General features: G+C 40.8%; 1 protein-coding gene across 1 annotated transcript in view; it reads left to right on the top strand.

The window, feature by feature from the left end:
• The window catches only part of LOC136863561 (CLIP domain-containing serine protease B4), a 243,077-nt gene that overhangs the window by 128,543 nt on the left and 95,876 nt on the right, over nucleotides 1-18,658 (top strand). Inside the window, exon 3 of the mRNA XM_068225994.1 lies at nucleotides 16,398-16,497. Coding sequence (XP_068082095.1) covers nucleotides 16,398-16,497 — 100 coding nt within the window. The remainder of the gene's footprint in view (nucleotides 1-16,397; nucleotides 16,498-18,658) is intronic.

Below are 18,658 nucleotides of genomic sequence, written 5' to 3'. Positions count from 1 at the left end.
AAGATTGTGAGCAACTGCAGCGTGACCTCGATAATGTTGTGAGATGGACAGCAGGCAATGGTATGATGATAAACGGGGTTAAAAGTCAGGTTGTGAGTTTCACAAATAGGAAAAGTCCTCTCAGTTTTAATTACTGGGTTGATGGGGTGAAAGTTCCTTTTGGGGATCATTGTAAGTATCTAGGTGTTAATGTAAGGAAAGATCTTCATTGGGGTAATCACATAAATGGGATTGTAAATAAAGGGTACAGATCTCTGCACATGGTTATGAGGGTGTTTAGGGGTTGTAGTAAGGATGTCAAGGAGAGGGCATATAAGTCTCTGGTAAGACCCCAACTAGAGTATGGTTCCAGTGTATGGGACCCTCACCAGGATTACCTGATTCAAGAACTGGAAAAAATCCAAAGAAAAGCGGCTCGATTTGTTCTGGGCGATTTCCGACAAAAGAGTAGCGTTACAAAAATGTTGCAATGTTTGGGTTGGGAAGAATTGAGAGAAAGAAGAAGAGCTGCTCGACTAAGTGGTATGTTCCGGGCTGTCAGCGGAGAGATGGCGTGGAATGACATTAGTAGACGAATAAGTTTGAATGGCGTTTATAAAAGTAGGAAAGATCACAATATGAAGATAAAGTTGGAATTCAAGAGGACAAACTGGGGCAAATATTCATTTATAGGAAGGGGAGTTAGGGATTGGAATAACTTACCAAGAGAGATGTTCAATAAATTTCCAATTTCTTTGAAATCATTTAGGAAAAGGCTAGGAAAACAACAAATAGGGAATCTGCCACCTGGGCGAGTGCCCTAAATGCAGATCAGTATTGATTGATTGATTGAGTTAATTACACCACACTGTCACATAGCACTGTTTCCATTTCAGAGTTGGTGAATCTCCCAGTAACCTCCCCATCAGGCAGCAGTTGGTGGGTTGAATTTCCACTTTATTCTCTTCACTGAGCAGTATTCTTGTATCTTTAACCAATCAGTTTGACTCAAGGCAGTCACAGTACCAGAAAAGGTAGTCCTGTTTTCACTAAAAATTACAGCTGGTCGTCCTCTCCTTGCTACACACCCTGTGGGTGGGGGACGCACATGAAGAATACACCCACAGTATCCCCTCCATTTCAAAAGAGGAGACTAAAAGGGGCGACCAAGGGATGATTGAATTAGAACCAAGAAACTACTTGTGATTAGTACCATCACGTTGTGAACACCATGGGTTGCGTTTATTTACGAGTAGTACTACTATGTTACGTACACAATAGGTTTGGGCCGATGACCTTCGATGTTAGGCCCCTTAAAACAACAAGCATCAACACAATAGGTTTGTGATTAGTAGCAGCAGAGAGGGGTTCACAGTGGGTTTCCACTATATGCGGAATATCACGGGCATACGTTGCCTGTGATTTGTACCAGTTTGTGAGGAACACCATGTGTCGGGGCGTTGCCTGTGATTAGTACCACTATATGAGCGACACCTTTGGTCTGGGTTGCCTGTGATTTGTACCTACCATGTGAGGAACACCACGGGATAGTACAAGTCCCTGTGATTAGTACGCCTATGTGAGGTGCACCATGGATTTGCTTTAACTACAAATGGCGCCATTATGTGAGAAACGCCATAGGTCTGTGCGACGTAAAATATTTGTGAGTAGTAACCATAATGTTTGGAACACCGTGAGTTTACGCTACTTTTGATTAGTACCGCAAATTGAGAAATACCATGGTTCCACTTTACTAGCGATAAGTACCATTATGAGGGACCGTTGACCTGGATTTTGAACCTCTTTAGGCAACAAGCATCATCGATTCAGGATTGTGCTTTGAAAGCAGTCCCTTGGTCAGTAATATACAGTAGTTTCTGGGGATGCGAGGCATTGCAGGTCAGATCCACTGATGGTTTTAAACTCGTATTCATCCATCCATTCATTCTTCATCATCATGTTTTGAATTCTTGTCAGTGGATGAATTTTGTACTTTTAAATTGTCATTGCATTTCATCGCATTTCGTACCATTAGGGGCCGATGACCTAGATGCTAGGCCCCTCAACACGCATCATCATCATCATCATCATCTCCTCGCTACAATGAAATACTTGCAAAAAATGCATCTGTTGATAGGAGTAGCTCTAAGTGGACAGCTCTGGCGACTCCACACTTGAAAAAGCAAGTCCATGTTTTTTCATAGTTTTCCAGATAAAGGGGTCCAGCCATGTCCACACCTGAAACTTAAAATGCAGCAGTATTTCTTACACGTTCTGCTGGGAATGGGAGAGCGGTTACTAGCAATGGTTTAGCTTCCTGGTGCTTGCAGGTGACACATTTTGTTAAAACTGACTATAGAGTTGTTCTTCCTCCTATCACCCAGAATCTATCCCTTGGATTCCGACATGACACCTTCGAACATAACCATCCATAATCAGGCATGGCATAAAGGGATGATTTTTGTTTACAAGTACAGGATACTGGATATCTTGGCTGCCTAGTCTATTGAAGATCTTGTTTCGTAAGCAGAGAAGACCGTTGTGATCTTCAAAGGGTTGTGTACTCGAGATTATGTGGTCTGTAGTAGTGGTAAACGCATCTTTCTGAACCAGTTTCAAGACCCGTATTTCAGCACAGGAAACTTCAAAGGGGTCCTGTCTTCTTTATAAAATGTTCAGAGCCAGCAGCTCTACAATTGATCACAAACAGACACATCCGAGCAACCATTCTGATTATTTTCTCACTCTTTGAAAAGTACCTGTAGTACCAATCGCTTGGAAGAGAATCGGCTTCTGCACAAAGCATGGAGGAAACAACAGTACCCTTTCTGTCTTGAATAATGACATTCTCTTCAAACTGCACCTCTGCCGAAGGCCAACTCCTACGTTTTTGGTACAAGTATTCAGGTCACTTTCACCATAATGACTGAAGCAACCTTGTCCATGAACAACCTCTAGATGACGTGTCAGCAGGATTACAAATACCTGGAATATTATGCTACTGTTCTACTTGAGTCAGCATCCTTCTCTCATTCACCTGGTTTCCCACAAACGTAGCCCAGTGATCTCTTCTAATCCTTGCGAAAATTGTGCATGAATCACTCCAGCAAGATGATTCACAGATAGTGGGAAGATATTCAATTATTGATGAATGGAGTCTAACCCCTATCAATGCAGCAAGCAATTTTAGACGAGGTATCGTGACTGTATTGTTCTCACCCTCAAAAACATGGCTTCAGCGTAGGCATCTTTGCTGGAATCACAAAATCAGAGAAACACCCTAGGACTTTGCGACGTAAAATATTTGTGAGTAGTGCCATAATGTTTGGAACACCGTACGTTTACGCTACTCCATTCTGCATGTTCACTGTTAGAAGGTAGCCTTCTTGGTATCCTCACGTCTGTGAACTTTCATCCATGTAATTCGAACTTGCTATCAGCCATGACAGAGGTGGTTTCTTGATTGAATGTTTTAAACTCGTCATCATCATTAAGGCCAGTGACTACATTATCAGCACAAAAACAATCCAAAAGACCTTCAATGGTGTTCTCGGAACTTGTGGGACGAAGTCTGATTACTATGTTTAACAGATAAGGACTACAAACACCACCAAACACAACACTCCTGTGTTGATAAACAATTACATTCTCATATCATCCTTCCATAAAAATTGTAGGTAGTTCCTGTCATTTACATGTACGCTAATCTGCAAGAAACCTCTCCTGATGTCAGCTACATCTCCTCCTTGCTTCAGATGGAATCTTGAAAGAAATGCTGGTATCTGTACTGTCAGTGGTCCCCCTTTGTCCAAGCACATGTTCTGTGATGGACTATTCTTCTCACGAGCTGATGCATCGAACGCAGGTATAATTTTTGCAGTATTACTTTATTTCACTACGTCTGCAAGAAAGATAACGACACCTATCACTTACAATCTCTGAGTCAGAAACCCCTTCAATTACACCTTTTTCAAGACACTCCGCAAAAACATGTTTGTATTCTGAGTACAGGGCATTAGCCTTCAACTTCGTGACAGTAGAAAACCGGTCATTTTTCCGCAAGGGTGTAATTCAGTGGAAGAGGAGGGTGCCTATCCTTCCACGGAAGCTGAACTTCATAGCAACCTTCACAATTTACCCTTACAGTCTCTTGAAAATGCTTGTCAACTTCCGACAGCAATTCAAGCTTAGTTTTCCTATCACCAGATCTGTGATATTTCAATCATTAGTTTGCACTGATGTGACAATCATAGCAGTTGTAACTCTAAGCTGTTTACTGCGATATTTACCAAAAATTGTCCAACCCAGTCTCGTCATCATAGCTATCAAACAACTTGCCAGTGTCTGACAGCAATGTCAGCACTAATCAGAATTTGTACAGGACGTGGAGTACCTATGACTTCCTGCAAATTGTTGGTATTATTAACTACAAGCTGATGTACCCGTACTTCGCTACGGGATTTTCAGAAAGACTGACTTTGTGGTCTTCCTAACTGAAGTCATCATAGGTCATTACAAAAACGTCAGTAGGAATGTAGCGATTAAAAGCAATGTTATCACGTAAAATATTCGATCAAAAGAAAAACTACACATTTTCTCACTTTTAACGAACAGTACTACGGTGCCGATCTAACAGTCCAAAGTTCCAGAGCAGGAATGACCAGGTCACAGACAGCCGTGAACATTCTCTACCATTATTCCGTTAAATATGCACACTTCTCATTCCAATCAGTGCCTCAGAGTACGGATTGAATAGCTCGAATGCCATGATGAACCAGTGTGTTTACGTACCAGTAGTATCGGAAAATTTATGAAACAGAGGAATGACTTGCTAAAGAAGAAAGTTACCTAACTCCCCAGATACTTCCCGCCATTATTTAGGCAGACTGTTGCACTTGTACGACTGGGCGAGTTGGCCGTGTGGTTAGGGGCGCGCAGCTGTGAGCTTGCATCCGCGAGGTAGTGGATTCGAGCCCCGCTATCGGCAGCCGTGAAGATGTTATTCCGTGGATTCCCATTTTCACACCAGGCAAATGCTGGGGCTGTACCTTAATTAACGCCAAGGCCGCTTCCTTCACACTCATAGCCCTTTCCTAACTGTGTCGGTGCGACGTAAGGCAAATGTTAAAAAAATACTCGGTACGCAGCAGTACTTCTATCTATCGGAAATGAAATGGCGTATGGCATTTAGTGCCGGGAGTGTCCGAGGACATGTTCGGCTCGCCAGGTGCAGGTCTTTCCACTTGACTCCCGTAAGCGACCTGCGCGTCGTGATGAGGATGAAATGATGATGAAGACGACACATACACCCAGCCCCCGTGCCAGAGAAGTTAACCAATGACGGTTAAAATTCCCGACCCTACCGGGAATCGAACCCAAGACCCCTGTGCCCAAAGGCCAGCACGCTAACTATTTAGCCATGGAGCCGGACAATATTGATCGGAGATGAGTGGAAACAGAAGACAAAGCATATCACAACAAACAATGGTCAATGTAATGTTATTGTTGATCAATTTTATGAGCTTTCTACGTTGTAGTTCTTCCCATGTAGTTTTCTTTAGACTCTGTGATATTAGGACGTCTTATAGAATTATTTATAGCGTGGTCTGTAGTTCCTTATTCTCCGACTTTACATACCGGTTTTCATTAAATCCTGTTTACCCATTTTCTCGTGACTCGGCGCTGATAAGGACTTAGTAACAAAAATCCAAATTCATCAATGTCTCTGATCATCGCCGGTATGGTAACAATGTACAAGATATAAATAATCGGAAATATAATACTACATAACTTACGTAGTAATTATCGATACGACCACTAATAACATAATTATTTGGGAATTAAATTTTAGGCCTACCCCTAAATTACCATTTCGTTCAGCGTGAATAAAATTATTTATGGCCTAGATTGTAGCGACTTATTCCTCGACTTCCCCTACCGATATTCTTTAAGATACGACCATTAATAGCAAATATTTGAGAATTCAATTTTAGACCTTCCCCTAAACTACCATTTCACTCAGCGTGAATAAAGTCATTTATAGCCTAGGTTATAGCGACTTATTTGCCGACTTTGAATACCGATATTCATTAAGATATGACCACTGATTTAAAAAAATTGATAATTAAATTGTAGGCATTCTCCTAAACTACCATTTCAGTCAGCGTGAATAAAATTATTTTTGGCCTAGATTGTAGCGACTTATTAACCGACTTTGTATTCCGATTTTCATTAAATTCTCTTCAGCCGTTTTCTCGTGATGCGTGTACATACGTACAGATTAGATAGAGAGGCAGACATAAATTACGGAAAAGTAAAAAGTGCATTTCGTTGTTACTGTGGGCACGACTGGTACAGAAATACCATCCTTTTGGAATTCTGAGCAATGTACAGACAAAACTCTTATTTTATATATATACTGTAGATACGGTAATGTTATTGTAATAACGGGCATGTGATAAGCAATAAAGAAGTGAAATTTTATACAAATAATGCGGCAAAGAAATACACACAGACACACAAACACACTCGTCGAATAGCTTTAGTGCCATTTCGCCCAGGTGCCAATTCGTTCAGCAACAAATTTCCTTGGAAAACGTGCCATTTCGTCCAGCTCGGTTTTACAAATTATGACGCAAGTTAATGTGTGTCATCTCGTCCAGACGAAATGTTGACAAGTGTTGAAGCAGTGCAGGTCGAGCTTACCCACCCCTGCTGTGAAATTCCATTCATCCCCTTCCCCACCTTTGTTTATGAACAGAGACTTCATTCGTTCGAATGGTCTCTATGAATTAACATCTTTGTTAATTATGGAGTTTTCAACCCCCACAAGGGGCCAACCTACTTTATTACTTAACGGGTATCGGTATACGGTTAAGAATGAGGAGAAGTGCGGTGAAGTTGTGTGGCGTTGTGTTAACCGTTCTTGTAGTGGAAAAGTGTTTACTATAAACCGTGAAATTATTAAAGAAGAGATCCATAATACGTGTGTTCCTGATGTGGCTGCACAAGAAGTCGACAAGGCTATGGCACAGGGAAAAAAGAGAGCCCGCGAAGAAACTGATAAATCCATTTCACAGGTAGGGTTATATTTTTATTAGTGACAATATTTACGCCCCGGACTCTAGGACTCCACCACACTGGCTTTTAAATTGGCATATATTAATTTAAATTGAGTTTGAACTCCTTGCAAATCCTGATGCTGAAGGCCAAAGGAAGTAAACTAGCGAAGCGAGTTTACATTCTGCGAGCGACGCCTTGCTCAACAGATATACAGACAAAAATTGAGATAAAGTTCGATTCGGCTTCTACGATGTATAATACATGAAATTATGCCAAAAGTTTCACTTTTCCGAGTAATGTATAGACAGAACTCTTACGGTATTTCATTTATATAGATAGTATAATTAGTTCCTTTTGGTTTCAGATTTTTTACGACGAATTGAAACCTCTTCTACAATCCGGATTTAAACTAGTTACCAGCATTCTTCAATTATATAACTGCAAGTCTACTCTGCATAAACAGCGAAGGGATGCTCAGAAAATCCAAGCTGAACCCAATCATCGAGATCAGTCTGCCTTGAGCAACCGAGGAGTGAAGTCGCGTGGTGCAGTGCGTGCCGTCAGCATGGTCGGTATTGAGCAGTACCGGGCCGCGATTGGGAAATGGCAGGTGAAGCAGAGGAAAGAGGCCAAGAATGGGCTGGTGAGAAGAAAAGAAGAAGTTAAAATGGGTGAAGCGGTGCTGGTAGCGACAGTGATAGCTGTGTTGCTGGTGGAATTAAACCCAGGCCCAAATGCCAGCGGAAAATTCAGCATGGAGGACTTGGCAGCACTAAAGGGGGTAGTCAGAGAAGTATTACAAGAAAATTGTCAATGGGATAAGGTACAAGAAATAAAGGACATGAAGGAAGAGCAGAGAAAGGAGATAGGGAACATGAAGAAATGGTTAGAAACGAAGACCGACGAATCGAACAGGAGAGTCGACAACATTGAGAAGGAAATAGAGTTATTAAGAGGGAAAGTGATACATCTAGAAGAGGAGGTGTTGATGCTGAAGAGAGAAGCAGAGGGGTATAGGCAGGAGAGAATGGAGAAAGCCATATTTATATATGATGTGGAAGAAGGTGAGAGGGAAGGCAAGATTGAACTAATTCACAAGGTGGTAGAGGTCATACGAGATAGGATGAAGATAAACTTCAGTGAAGTGGACATAGACGATGTAGAGAGAGTGGGAAAAACTAAAGGGTGGAGGCCTATTAGGGTAAAAATTTTCTCTACCCTAATGGCAGAAATTGTGATAAGAAACGGGAACAATTTACAAGGCCAGAAAGTAGGGGTGAAAAGAGACTTGGGAAGAGAAGGCGGTGAAATTATTAAGATATTGAATAGACACCTTTGGAGAGCGAGACAACAGGGTCTTAAGGCCCGAATAAGAGGTCAGAGGCCAGTTGTGACGAATGGAAGATGGGTAAGAGAGTACTCAGTGGCGAAGCTGAAAGAGATGGACGAAAGCATGAGTGCCGAGGGGGGAGGGATGGCAGTGCAAGATAAAAGGAAGGAAGAAGGACAATCAGTATTGTAGCGGAGGGAGGAGAGGAGATCAACCCAGGTGGAACTGAACAGTGTCATGTGGATACAGAAGGACAGAGCAGTGAAGGGGTGAGTGAGGGTGAACAGCAAGAAATGGCAGGAGCTGACTGTAGTGTTTTAGTGAACAAGAAAGGACGAGAAGAGTGATCGACAGGAAGGTAAAACAGTTATGAGCAAAGTAAGAAGTAGGAGTTTGAAAGACTTATGGGGTAAAGTAACTAAGGGGGTGGAGGATACGGAGGGCATGGAACGGCAAAGGTTGCTAAAAAAAGGAGGAATGGAGATAGGGGATGAGGGGACGAGAACTACAAGGAGTAAGAATAGGGGAGGAAATTTAGAAGGGAGGGAGAGAAAGTTATAACTATATTGGAAAATAGGATGTGTGAATATTGAGAGACTAATAAGCAAACTAGGAAATAAAAAGGTTCTGGAAGTAGTAGAAAGTTTTGACGTTGTGGCACTCTTGGAGACGTGGCTGGATACAGGGAAAGAGATTACATGGAAGGGGTTTGTGATTAAATATAAATATAGAAGGAAGGAGAGGACTAAGGGACGAACCCCAGGAGGTATCGTAGTATTAATTAGGGAAGAAATTAATGAACTAGTGGAGGACATCGTGACAGATATGGAAGAGACCATATGGATGAGATTTAAAATGGGATGGGTAGAGGGAAGGATGAAGAAAATAAATATAGCGTTCGTCTATTGTCACCCTAGTAGTTCAGCATATGCTAATAAGCATCTTTTTTGAAGAGCTACTGGTGGATATTAGTATGACAAGAGAGAGGTTTGCAGACGAAGAGGATATGTTGCTATTCGGAGATTGGAACGCTAGAATAGGGGAACAGAGCCCAGTATATAGTAGGGAAGATGGGAAGTATTTGTTGAAAAGTAGAAGAAGTGAGGATAAAATTGTAAACAACTATGGGGAGAAGCTCCTAGAGATGTGCGCGGCGGAAAATTTGTATGTTCGGAATGGATGGAAAGAGGGTGACAGTACGGGGAAATTGACCTATGTTACAGATAAGGGAGGTAGTGTGATATATATGGGAGTGTTCGAGGATATTGCATGGATGGAGACTGGATTGAATCTCACCGTTTTCAAGTGTGGGTTATGTTAAAAAAATGGGAGGAGAATCATATAAGGAAGGAAATTATGATGAAGGATGAACTAGGGAGTGGATATAAGAAGTAAAAATGGTCGGAGAAAGTGGAAGGGAACTGGGATAGGGTAGCAAAAGAGGAATTACAAATTCTGAAATATGGGTGGGAAGGAGCGTTAGAGGAGAATAATATTGAAAAAGCCTTGGAATTACTGCAACATCCAATAAAGATGATAGCACAGAAGGTAAAAGGTGAGAGGAAAAAGAAAGAGAGTGAAGAATGGTTTAATTGGGAGTGTGAAGGTATGCGGAAGAGGATGCTGGAGGCGTTAGGAGAGTATAGAAAAAAAGGAGGGAGTGTAGAAAGAGAGGTCTTCTGCAAGTTGGGGAAAGAGTACTAAAAGAAAATATGTGAGGTAAAGAAGAAGTGGTTAGAGGAACAAACTGAAGCCATAAATAAAGAATGTAAGACTATCAACACTGAAAAAGTGTGGGAAAGGATTAACAGAATAATAAAGGGCGGAAGGAGTCTAGAGGTAAGGAGCATTGAAGATGTACAGTGGGTGGGCTCCATGGTGAATTACTCGGGGATAAGGAGGAAGAATGCTGGAGGAAGACGGGGAAAGAAGTAATTTGGAGGAATAGAAGAGTGGCAAATTACGAACTGGACAAGGAAATTACGCGGGAGGAAACCTTGAGAGTGATAAGAAGAATCAGGGGCAGGTCGGCGGGGGGTTGTAATGGGATCAATAATAAGTTTTGAAAATAAATTAGTAAATGAGACAATGATAGAGGGCATAGTGAAGCTATTTAATAAGATCTTTGATCAGCGGAAGTACCCGAAGGAATGGGAAACAGGAATTGTATGTCCAATATACAAGGCAAAGGATGATAAAAACTGTTTGAATAATTATAGAGGAATATCTCTGTTAGATTCTTTAAGTAAAATTTACACTGGGGTGTTGGCGAACAGGTTGAGTGAATGGGCAGAAAAAATGAAGTATTGTCAGATTTCCAAGGAGGATTTAGAAGAAAGAAAAGAACAGTGGATAATATAATGATAGTGATGACACTTCTGGAAAAGTATAGGAGCCTGTCAAGAACGAAGGTGTATGTGGCGGCAATCGATTTTGAAAAGGCGTTGGATAAGGTGGATAGAGAAGCTCTATTAGAGAAACTGGGAAGGCTGGGGTTTCGTGAAAGATGATGAGGACAGTAGAGGGAATATATAGGGTAGTTAGGTTTTGTGTAAAATTGGGAGACGATAAGTTGAGCAGACCATTAGAGTCCAAGTTGGGTTTAAAGCATGGGTGCAAATTATCGCCAATTTTGTTTATTTTATTAATTAACGATATCTTGGAGGGGTATGGGGCAAGCAATTGGGCAGTGCCGGTAATTAATGGGGTGGAGGTCCCAGGATTGATTTTTGCTGAAGATGCGATTTTGATGACTTTAACCCCAGGAGGGATGCAGGAGGCTTTAAATGCACTGTCGGATTTTGCGAAGAAATGAGCCATGAAAATTAATGGGAATAAATCTAAAATGCTAGTAGCCCAGACACACAAAGGAGGAAGGGATGACGGGAAATGGGTTGAGCAGGGAGAAAGGTTGGAACTGGTAAGCACGTTAGAATATCTAGGAGTCATTATTAATAGTAAAGGCACCTGGGATGATCATATTAGGAGGGTGAGGAGCAGAGGGTGGGCCGCCCTAGCCTCAGTCAAAAACTTGCTAGCGAAGTATCCGGGTATCAATTATAAAACCCTGAGGTTAGTTCTAAGATCGGTGATTTTCGGTAGGGTATTGTATGGCACGGAAATATGGGGGTTGGATGTCAAAAGAGTTGAATTAAAACGAATTATTAGTAATTTCGGTAAGATGGTGATGGAGCTCCCGATGTGCACAGCCAATGCAGGGGTAAAATTAATGTGTGGGGAGGATTTGTAATCTGAGTGTGTGAAAAGAATAGTTAGATATTGGATGAATTTGAAAAGACAGGAAGGAGGGAGGGTATTACAGGCCGCGTACGAACAACAACGGAAGAGTATGTATAAGGGATGCTGGCTAGATAAAATTAAGGGATACTTGGAGATGATAGGCCTGGGGTACATATGGGAAGAGGTGTGGACGAAGAAAGAAGCTAGAGGGATGAAGGTACTGGTAAGGAGGATTAGAGATTTGGATAGGCAGAAATTATTGGCCGAAAGTAGATTAAGATGTTCCCTTAGTGTTTTTAATAAAGTTGAGGAAGTAACGGGGATAAATAATAAATACGTTGATAGGTTGAGAAGAGAGGGTTGGTATGGTGTTTGCTGGGGCTACATAAAAATAGGGGATGGTTGAAAGGTAGAGATAAAGCAGTATGTATACTTTGTGGGGCGGAGAACGATGATTTTCACTTATTAGATAAGTATGAAGAAACAAGTAAGATTAGAAACAGTTTACTGAGTGCCAAACATCGGAAAATTTTAGGTAAAGGGGATGAGCGGGATATAATAAGGTGGATTATTAAGGACTGGGAAAACGGAGGAGAACTGAACAGGTATTTATGTGCGGTAAAAAATGCTTGTGTGAGAAAAATGGAGGAGGAAAGGGCATAGGGCGATAAGTCAGGATGTAAGGGAGAAGTGGTTAAGAGTATGAGGATATTCAGTCGATGGAGTTTGTTGGAAAATTTAGTAGCTAGTGAAGAGTGAGTGATATGGATATAGTGAAGTAGTTTGAATTCGAGCCTGGAGGCTAAGTAAGACCAAGTGATAACAAAGGTCGTTGAGGTGGTGAGGTAGTTGAGTAAATAAATATTATGGTAACTTGGAAATTTAGATGCCTTACCGATTGCGATATTGAGGATTGTATGCAATTGTTGTCATTTGGTTTACTTGAATCCAAAGGAATTAGGCCACGGAATAAAGAATGCGGAGTAAGCAGTAGTGATTATAAGGGCGTGTGCCGAAACTGTTGTAAAGTACAGTCAGCGGTTCTTCCAGCATAATCGTTGTGACGGTCATGTGGTGTGTACAAGATCAGACGGGGGATAGATTAGTACTTTCTATACTTGTTGGAGATTATTATTATTATTATTATTATTATTATTATTATTATTATTATTATTATTATTATTATTATAGTAACATTATGATTATGTTCATTAGATTTTTGTTTATTATTATTATTATTATTATTATTATTATTATTATTATTATTATTATTATTATTATTATTATTATTATTATTATTATTATGGCTATTGGGCTGTATACATTAGGGCATGTGCTTTTTTCTCACTATTCACGCATAGTAGGAGCTGGTAAGGAATGACGGGCAAGGGAGAGCAGGACATACCCGTATGAACACGGGGTGGGACGGGCCCACTCCAAATAGGTAAAAGAAGAGAGAAATGTGAGAGGCGGGAAATGGGAAGAGAGCGGCTCCAGTATCACGTTGCTGGCCGCAATGGAATGGTGAGAGAAACGCATTGTCATCCGGTAGGATTGTTGGGGTCTTCCTTAGGGCCCCACGGATAGGGCCGGTCGTGTCATTATCGGGAAGGCGGCCTTCATCTCACCAGGGGTGATGACACGACCGGACCGTAGCAGTAGTCACCAATATTAATTCTTGCTTTATTTTATTATCCTTTGTTCATTTTATTTTGTTTTTTAATATTAAGTGGAGACGACGGGCGTGGCATGAGAGACTGAGGATGACTGCCGTGGTGATTCTACCTTGGGGGTGTCACGTTTTCGGAGTATCCAATGGACCTCATGGCATGCCCAGGGAATCCGGTATTTCTTTTCTTTTCATGTGAGTTGTCTATGTGAACATGTATTGGGGCAAATTCGCCTGTTATGTTCAATAAATCTGTCTGTCTGTTAGGTTATCAGCCCAGAGGCTGGTTGGATCCTCAAATAGCACCACCAAAGGTTATGCGGTTATAAGGAAACCCCAAAAACCAATGGCAGCACCAAAATGAGGCGTACTAGGCAAGATGAGGAGTGAGGTAGTTTGCCATTGCTTTCCTCACTGGATCAGAAAGTACTATTGCAGCACGACTGACCCTATGAGCAGCACCTTTCATAACACTCAGATGCACTAGTCGTGCTCCGAACGTCATTACTTAGCACTACCCATACCCCAGCAACTTCCATATTGTCACAGCCATGGATGTTGACTGGGACTTCGGTGGAAGCTACACTTTACTCTGGCCTGTGCCAAGAGATGGATGCAAAAGTACTGCATCCATCAAGAAATGACAGCAGGCAGGTTCAATAAATATCTATCTATTTACCCAATCATCGAGATGAAGTTGAGTTGGATTCAGAAGGTTTAAAAATGGCAGATGGAAATAATTTCTTACTAGCTGACGACTGTGATGGTGAGCGGATACTTATATTTTCCAGTTTCACAGGAAAAACTACATTAAAAGAAAATAAGAATTTTTTCATGGATGGCACCTTTAAGAGTGTAAGCAAACAATTTTCTCAGTTGTACACCATCCATGTAGATTTAGGAAGTACTGTGGAAGAAACAAACGCAGTTTTCGCATTACTTCCTGACAAGAGAAAGTCAACTTACATTCGCCTGTTTAACGCCATTCTTCCGGTGATTCCGGACTGATCCCCTGAGACAGTAAGAGCAGATTTCGAAGCTGGAGTGATCGCGGCAATCAGAACTGTATTTCCTGCTGCAGAATTTCATGGGTGCTTATTTCATTTTTCACAAAGTCTATGGAGGAATGTACAAAACCTTGAGCTTGCCAAAGATTACAACACACGCCAGGAAATACGAGACTCCGTGAGAATGTACGCTGCTCTGACCTTTTTAAAGACGACAGATGTGGAGGAAGGCTGGCTACACATCCATAGTGTTGCTGTAGCACATGAGAATCTCAATGAGCTGTTTGACTATTTCATTGACCAGTGGCTAAAAAACGCTCATTTCCCAATTGATGTATGGAATCGTACCGGCGGGCGACATCGTACAAACAACGCTGTAGAAGGATGGAACCATCGCTTGAATGCAATCGTAGGCAAACCACACCCTCCAATAAAACACCTAATTATGACACTAAAGAAAGAAGCAGAATATTCTGACACGAAAGTCATCAGGATTGACCTAAATTTAGAAGGTCTAAAGAGGAGAAACAAGTACATTGTAATGGACAACAGAACAGAAAGGGCCATTGAAAAAAAGGAGAAGTCACAAGACATTGAAAAGGTTTTGAGGAACGTCTCCTACATAATTAAAATGGATTAAGGGGAACAAAAAAGTTACTGATTTGCATCATCGGACAAACCATTAGCTGCTGCATACATTGCACACACTGTATATATTTGTAAATAGACACAAAACCTGACAATGCTGAAAGGCCGCTTTTTGCATTGCCAGATTTGGTTTGTGTTTTTAATCAAACCTTTGTAGTAATGTGAAAATTGGCTGAACGTGACTTCATAGCAGTCTCGAGGAACGCAATTAATAGTGAGTATATTATCTTATATTTAATTCCGTTAGAAATTTCTTGTCCAGTGAACTACTTTTTTATTATAAGTCCGATTTTGATGATTGAGGTGTCAGATTAAAGGGAACATTCCCTATATGTTTCTAAAGGGCATGATTTCACTAAATTCCCTTAGGGCTCCCTCCCCAAGGCCCATCAAATTCCCCATGTCATTTTAATGAATAAACAAATATTCCTACTTGGGATATGATAAGACATTTATTTAAACAGATGTTTTAGTAATGCAACTTTGGATATATTTTAATTATCACCTGATTTGTGAAAATATTTGGGTTTTTTCACTATATTGTTTACGTTATAAGCATTTCATTGTAAAATATAGTTGACTGGTGGCAAACGAGCGGAGCGAGAAACATCCATTATTACAAACATAAAAAAAAATTATTTCTATCAAGGAACGCAGTGAAATGAAACAGTTATTGTAGACCTGTCAAACTGTCAATCATATGTGTTTACACGAAATAGCACTAGTGGACCGGTAGAAAGTTAACCACCTGCCTCTGTTCGTGGAATTTGGACGAAATGGCACGACACGGTCGAATAGAGGTTTCTCGCCCTTCTTGTCCATGGCTAGATGATGAAGCCAAGAGAATGATGGCTCGTTATTTCGACATTATAATCATAATTGTTACTTCCATTTGTCAAAAGATGCATTGTCCTCCACTTTTTCTCAAATTTCAGCAGAAAATTGGGGATCTTTGCTGGTCTGCTACATCTACACCTTCCACGATGTCATAATTATGAACAAGAACTCTTCTACGGGTATTAACAGCATTGTCCTCATTTTCTGTTATTTTCGTAACATCTATATTACTGTGACATTTTATTCTTTTTCTACACAGAGACACATATCACAGAATGAAACTTTATCTAATGTGTGATCTTCCTAACTGTATAGCAATAGGAACTTTGTACTAAAGTGCAATTGGATCACAACTCGCTTATGTGCAAGTAAATGAGAACTGCTTCGAAGGCCCATCAATCAGGCTGCTCTCTGGGTACAGTCAATTCATTCTGAATAGAAATTTAAGACTAGAAACTAAGAATTTTATTAACAAATTATTTTTGTTGTCTGTAACAAATTGTCTTAAAATCTCACTGAATGTTCCAATGATCATTGAAATGATGTACTAATATGAACAGTTTCAGTATTTTAAAATAATCTTGTTAAAATTAACATATTCAAAACATGTGTTTGACTGCTTTAGGAGGAAAAATCGGGTTTCTCTGTGGTGGTTCCCTTGTCAATGAGAGATATGTGTTGACAGCAGCCCACTGTGTCACCGGCCTAGAAAGTGGATACGTTCTGTGAGTTTTTCTTCAATATACGATGTTTTTTCGTTCTTTCCTATATATTAAGAATTTGTTGACAGTGACAGAGAAAACGAGCTTGCTTTAAATTTCTCTTTGTATGAACGTTTAAAGAAATGGTCATTGCTTCAATGGACTAGGCTATTTGTTGATCTTGGTATTGTATTTTATATCCAGCTCGTAAATAGTTGGAGACTCTCAAGTATTGCCTTTTAAATTATTTACATACTGGTATATGATGTCTACATTTTCATAACAAGTCACATTGACCAACTGCCTACTTATATATCCAAGCATAAATCAGAAGAAAAATATGTTTTTTTCTGACAATATTTGTAGGGACTGCCATGGTTCAGTCATAAAAATGTTCCTCTGGTACCAGCGATCCAGGAAGATTTTTGCCACATTTATAGGAAATATATTAATTTAGATATTTAAAGGCCATTTGTGCTTCAACAGTTTGCAAGACAGCATCAGCACTGATATGAGTCCATTGTTGTTCTTTTATATCATATGTGATGTGATCATTGTTGTAGGACAACATTTCTTTGTATGGCAAGTATTTACTGCTGTTGTGACTGTAGAAGTGTCTGAGCATTCCAAGAGAATACTTGAAATGGCAAGGAAAATGTTACCTGATGTTGATAAGGGAAACAGTGCTCCCAGCAAAGAAATGTTTCGCTGGGACCAGTGATCCCAGTAGCGGTCTGGTCAATATTCTTATTCCCATTCCAGACATAGACCTACCAAGCTTTGTTCAGGAACCACAGTGGTCCATAGCTTAAATCATTTCCATTTAGCAGCCGTCCTCTTGTCTCCAAGAAAGAGTACGTTCAGTGTTTACTCAGCAGTCTATTCAGTCAGCTGAATAGTCAGCGTACTGGCCTTCGGTTCAGAGGGTCCCAGGTTCGATTCCCGGCCGGGTCGGGGACTTTACCCTTTATTGGTTAATTCGAATGGCTCGGGAGATAGGTGTGTGTGGCGTATTCAGCATTAGAAATCATCCTAGGTAGGGCTCTCATCTTCATGGACATGCAGGTCGCCTAATATGCCGTCTACGAGAACGAGACCTGCACTAGGCCTCTCCGGAGGCCATACGCCATTATTATTATAGTCCTTGTGTACCACTGTGGCCTGAGAGAAAATTTCGTTGACGGTCTTAGTTCTATTCAGATTGTGAATATGATAAGCGTTCCAAGATGATAATCGATATGGCAAACAAAATGTTACCAGGTATGAATAGAAATCACCAGGGTCCAGTCAATAAAGCATTCCGCTGGGATCAGTGGTCCCGTGCAATGGTCCAGGCAGTATTCATATTCCCTCATCAGACGTACCGAACTTTCCGCATGGACCACAGCAGTCCGCAGCTTAAGGCATATCCATTTAGCAGTGGTTTTCTGGTCTCCAGGAAACAGTAAGTTCATTGTTTACTTAGCAGTCCCTGAGAACTGCCGTGGCCTGATAGGTAATTCAGCCAGCGGTCCAGCGGACCACTTTGGTACTCAACGTGTTAATATGTTATTAACCTTTCGTTATATGAAGGAATTTAGAATTTGCCTTAGGTAATGCAAGGAGTTTGATTACTCGCACAATTAAAAGCTTCTGTCAACAGCTGCAGCTATTGTAAAGCTGGCAATTTGAATGATTGTCAGTTTTCTTACAATATGGTAGTCATGTGCCAATAAAGAAAGCCTGCATCTTCTTTAAGGTATTGAAGCGTGTGTTCCATCATTTCCCTGTCCAGAAATATGTTTATGCCTTGGTCTGCTAGTTTTATATGCTATCTGGCTGGATATTGAATTTTCATTTTTTGAATTTGTGGATCTGATTGGTACGAATATATTCTGACCTTCAAACATCCCTACAGGCAATATTGTAGGGTGTTAGATCTGGGATCAGCTTGACCTGAACTCTCAACTAATTACACTGCCAGGCAACGAGGAATGACACATCAGTTGCTGCTGAACCTTTATTGAGTTGATGACGTAGATTAGTATTACACATGATCACAAAAACAGAGCAGCAGGACAATTACGTATGGATCTGTGTATCCGCAAATTCACCAGAACAAGGTTTTCATAACTTCCTCAATGGTTGGTAACAGTGTGCTACACATTCTTTATTATTATTAGATCCCATGCTCACTGTGGATTCT

The sequence above is a fragment of the Anabrus simplex genome, chromosome 2 (genome assembly GCF_040414725.1).
Source record: "Anabrus simplex isolate iqAnaSimp1 chromosome 2, ASM4041472v1, whole genome shotgun sequence".
NCBI classification, from domain to species: Eukaryota; Metazoa; Arthropoda; class Insecta; order Orthoptera; family Tettigoniidae; genus Anabrus; species Anabrus simplex.
Note: the sequence above shows the minus strand (reverse complement) of the source record. Positions and strands in the feature narration are given on the sequence as shown.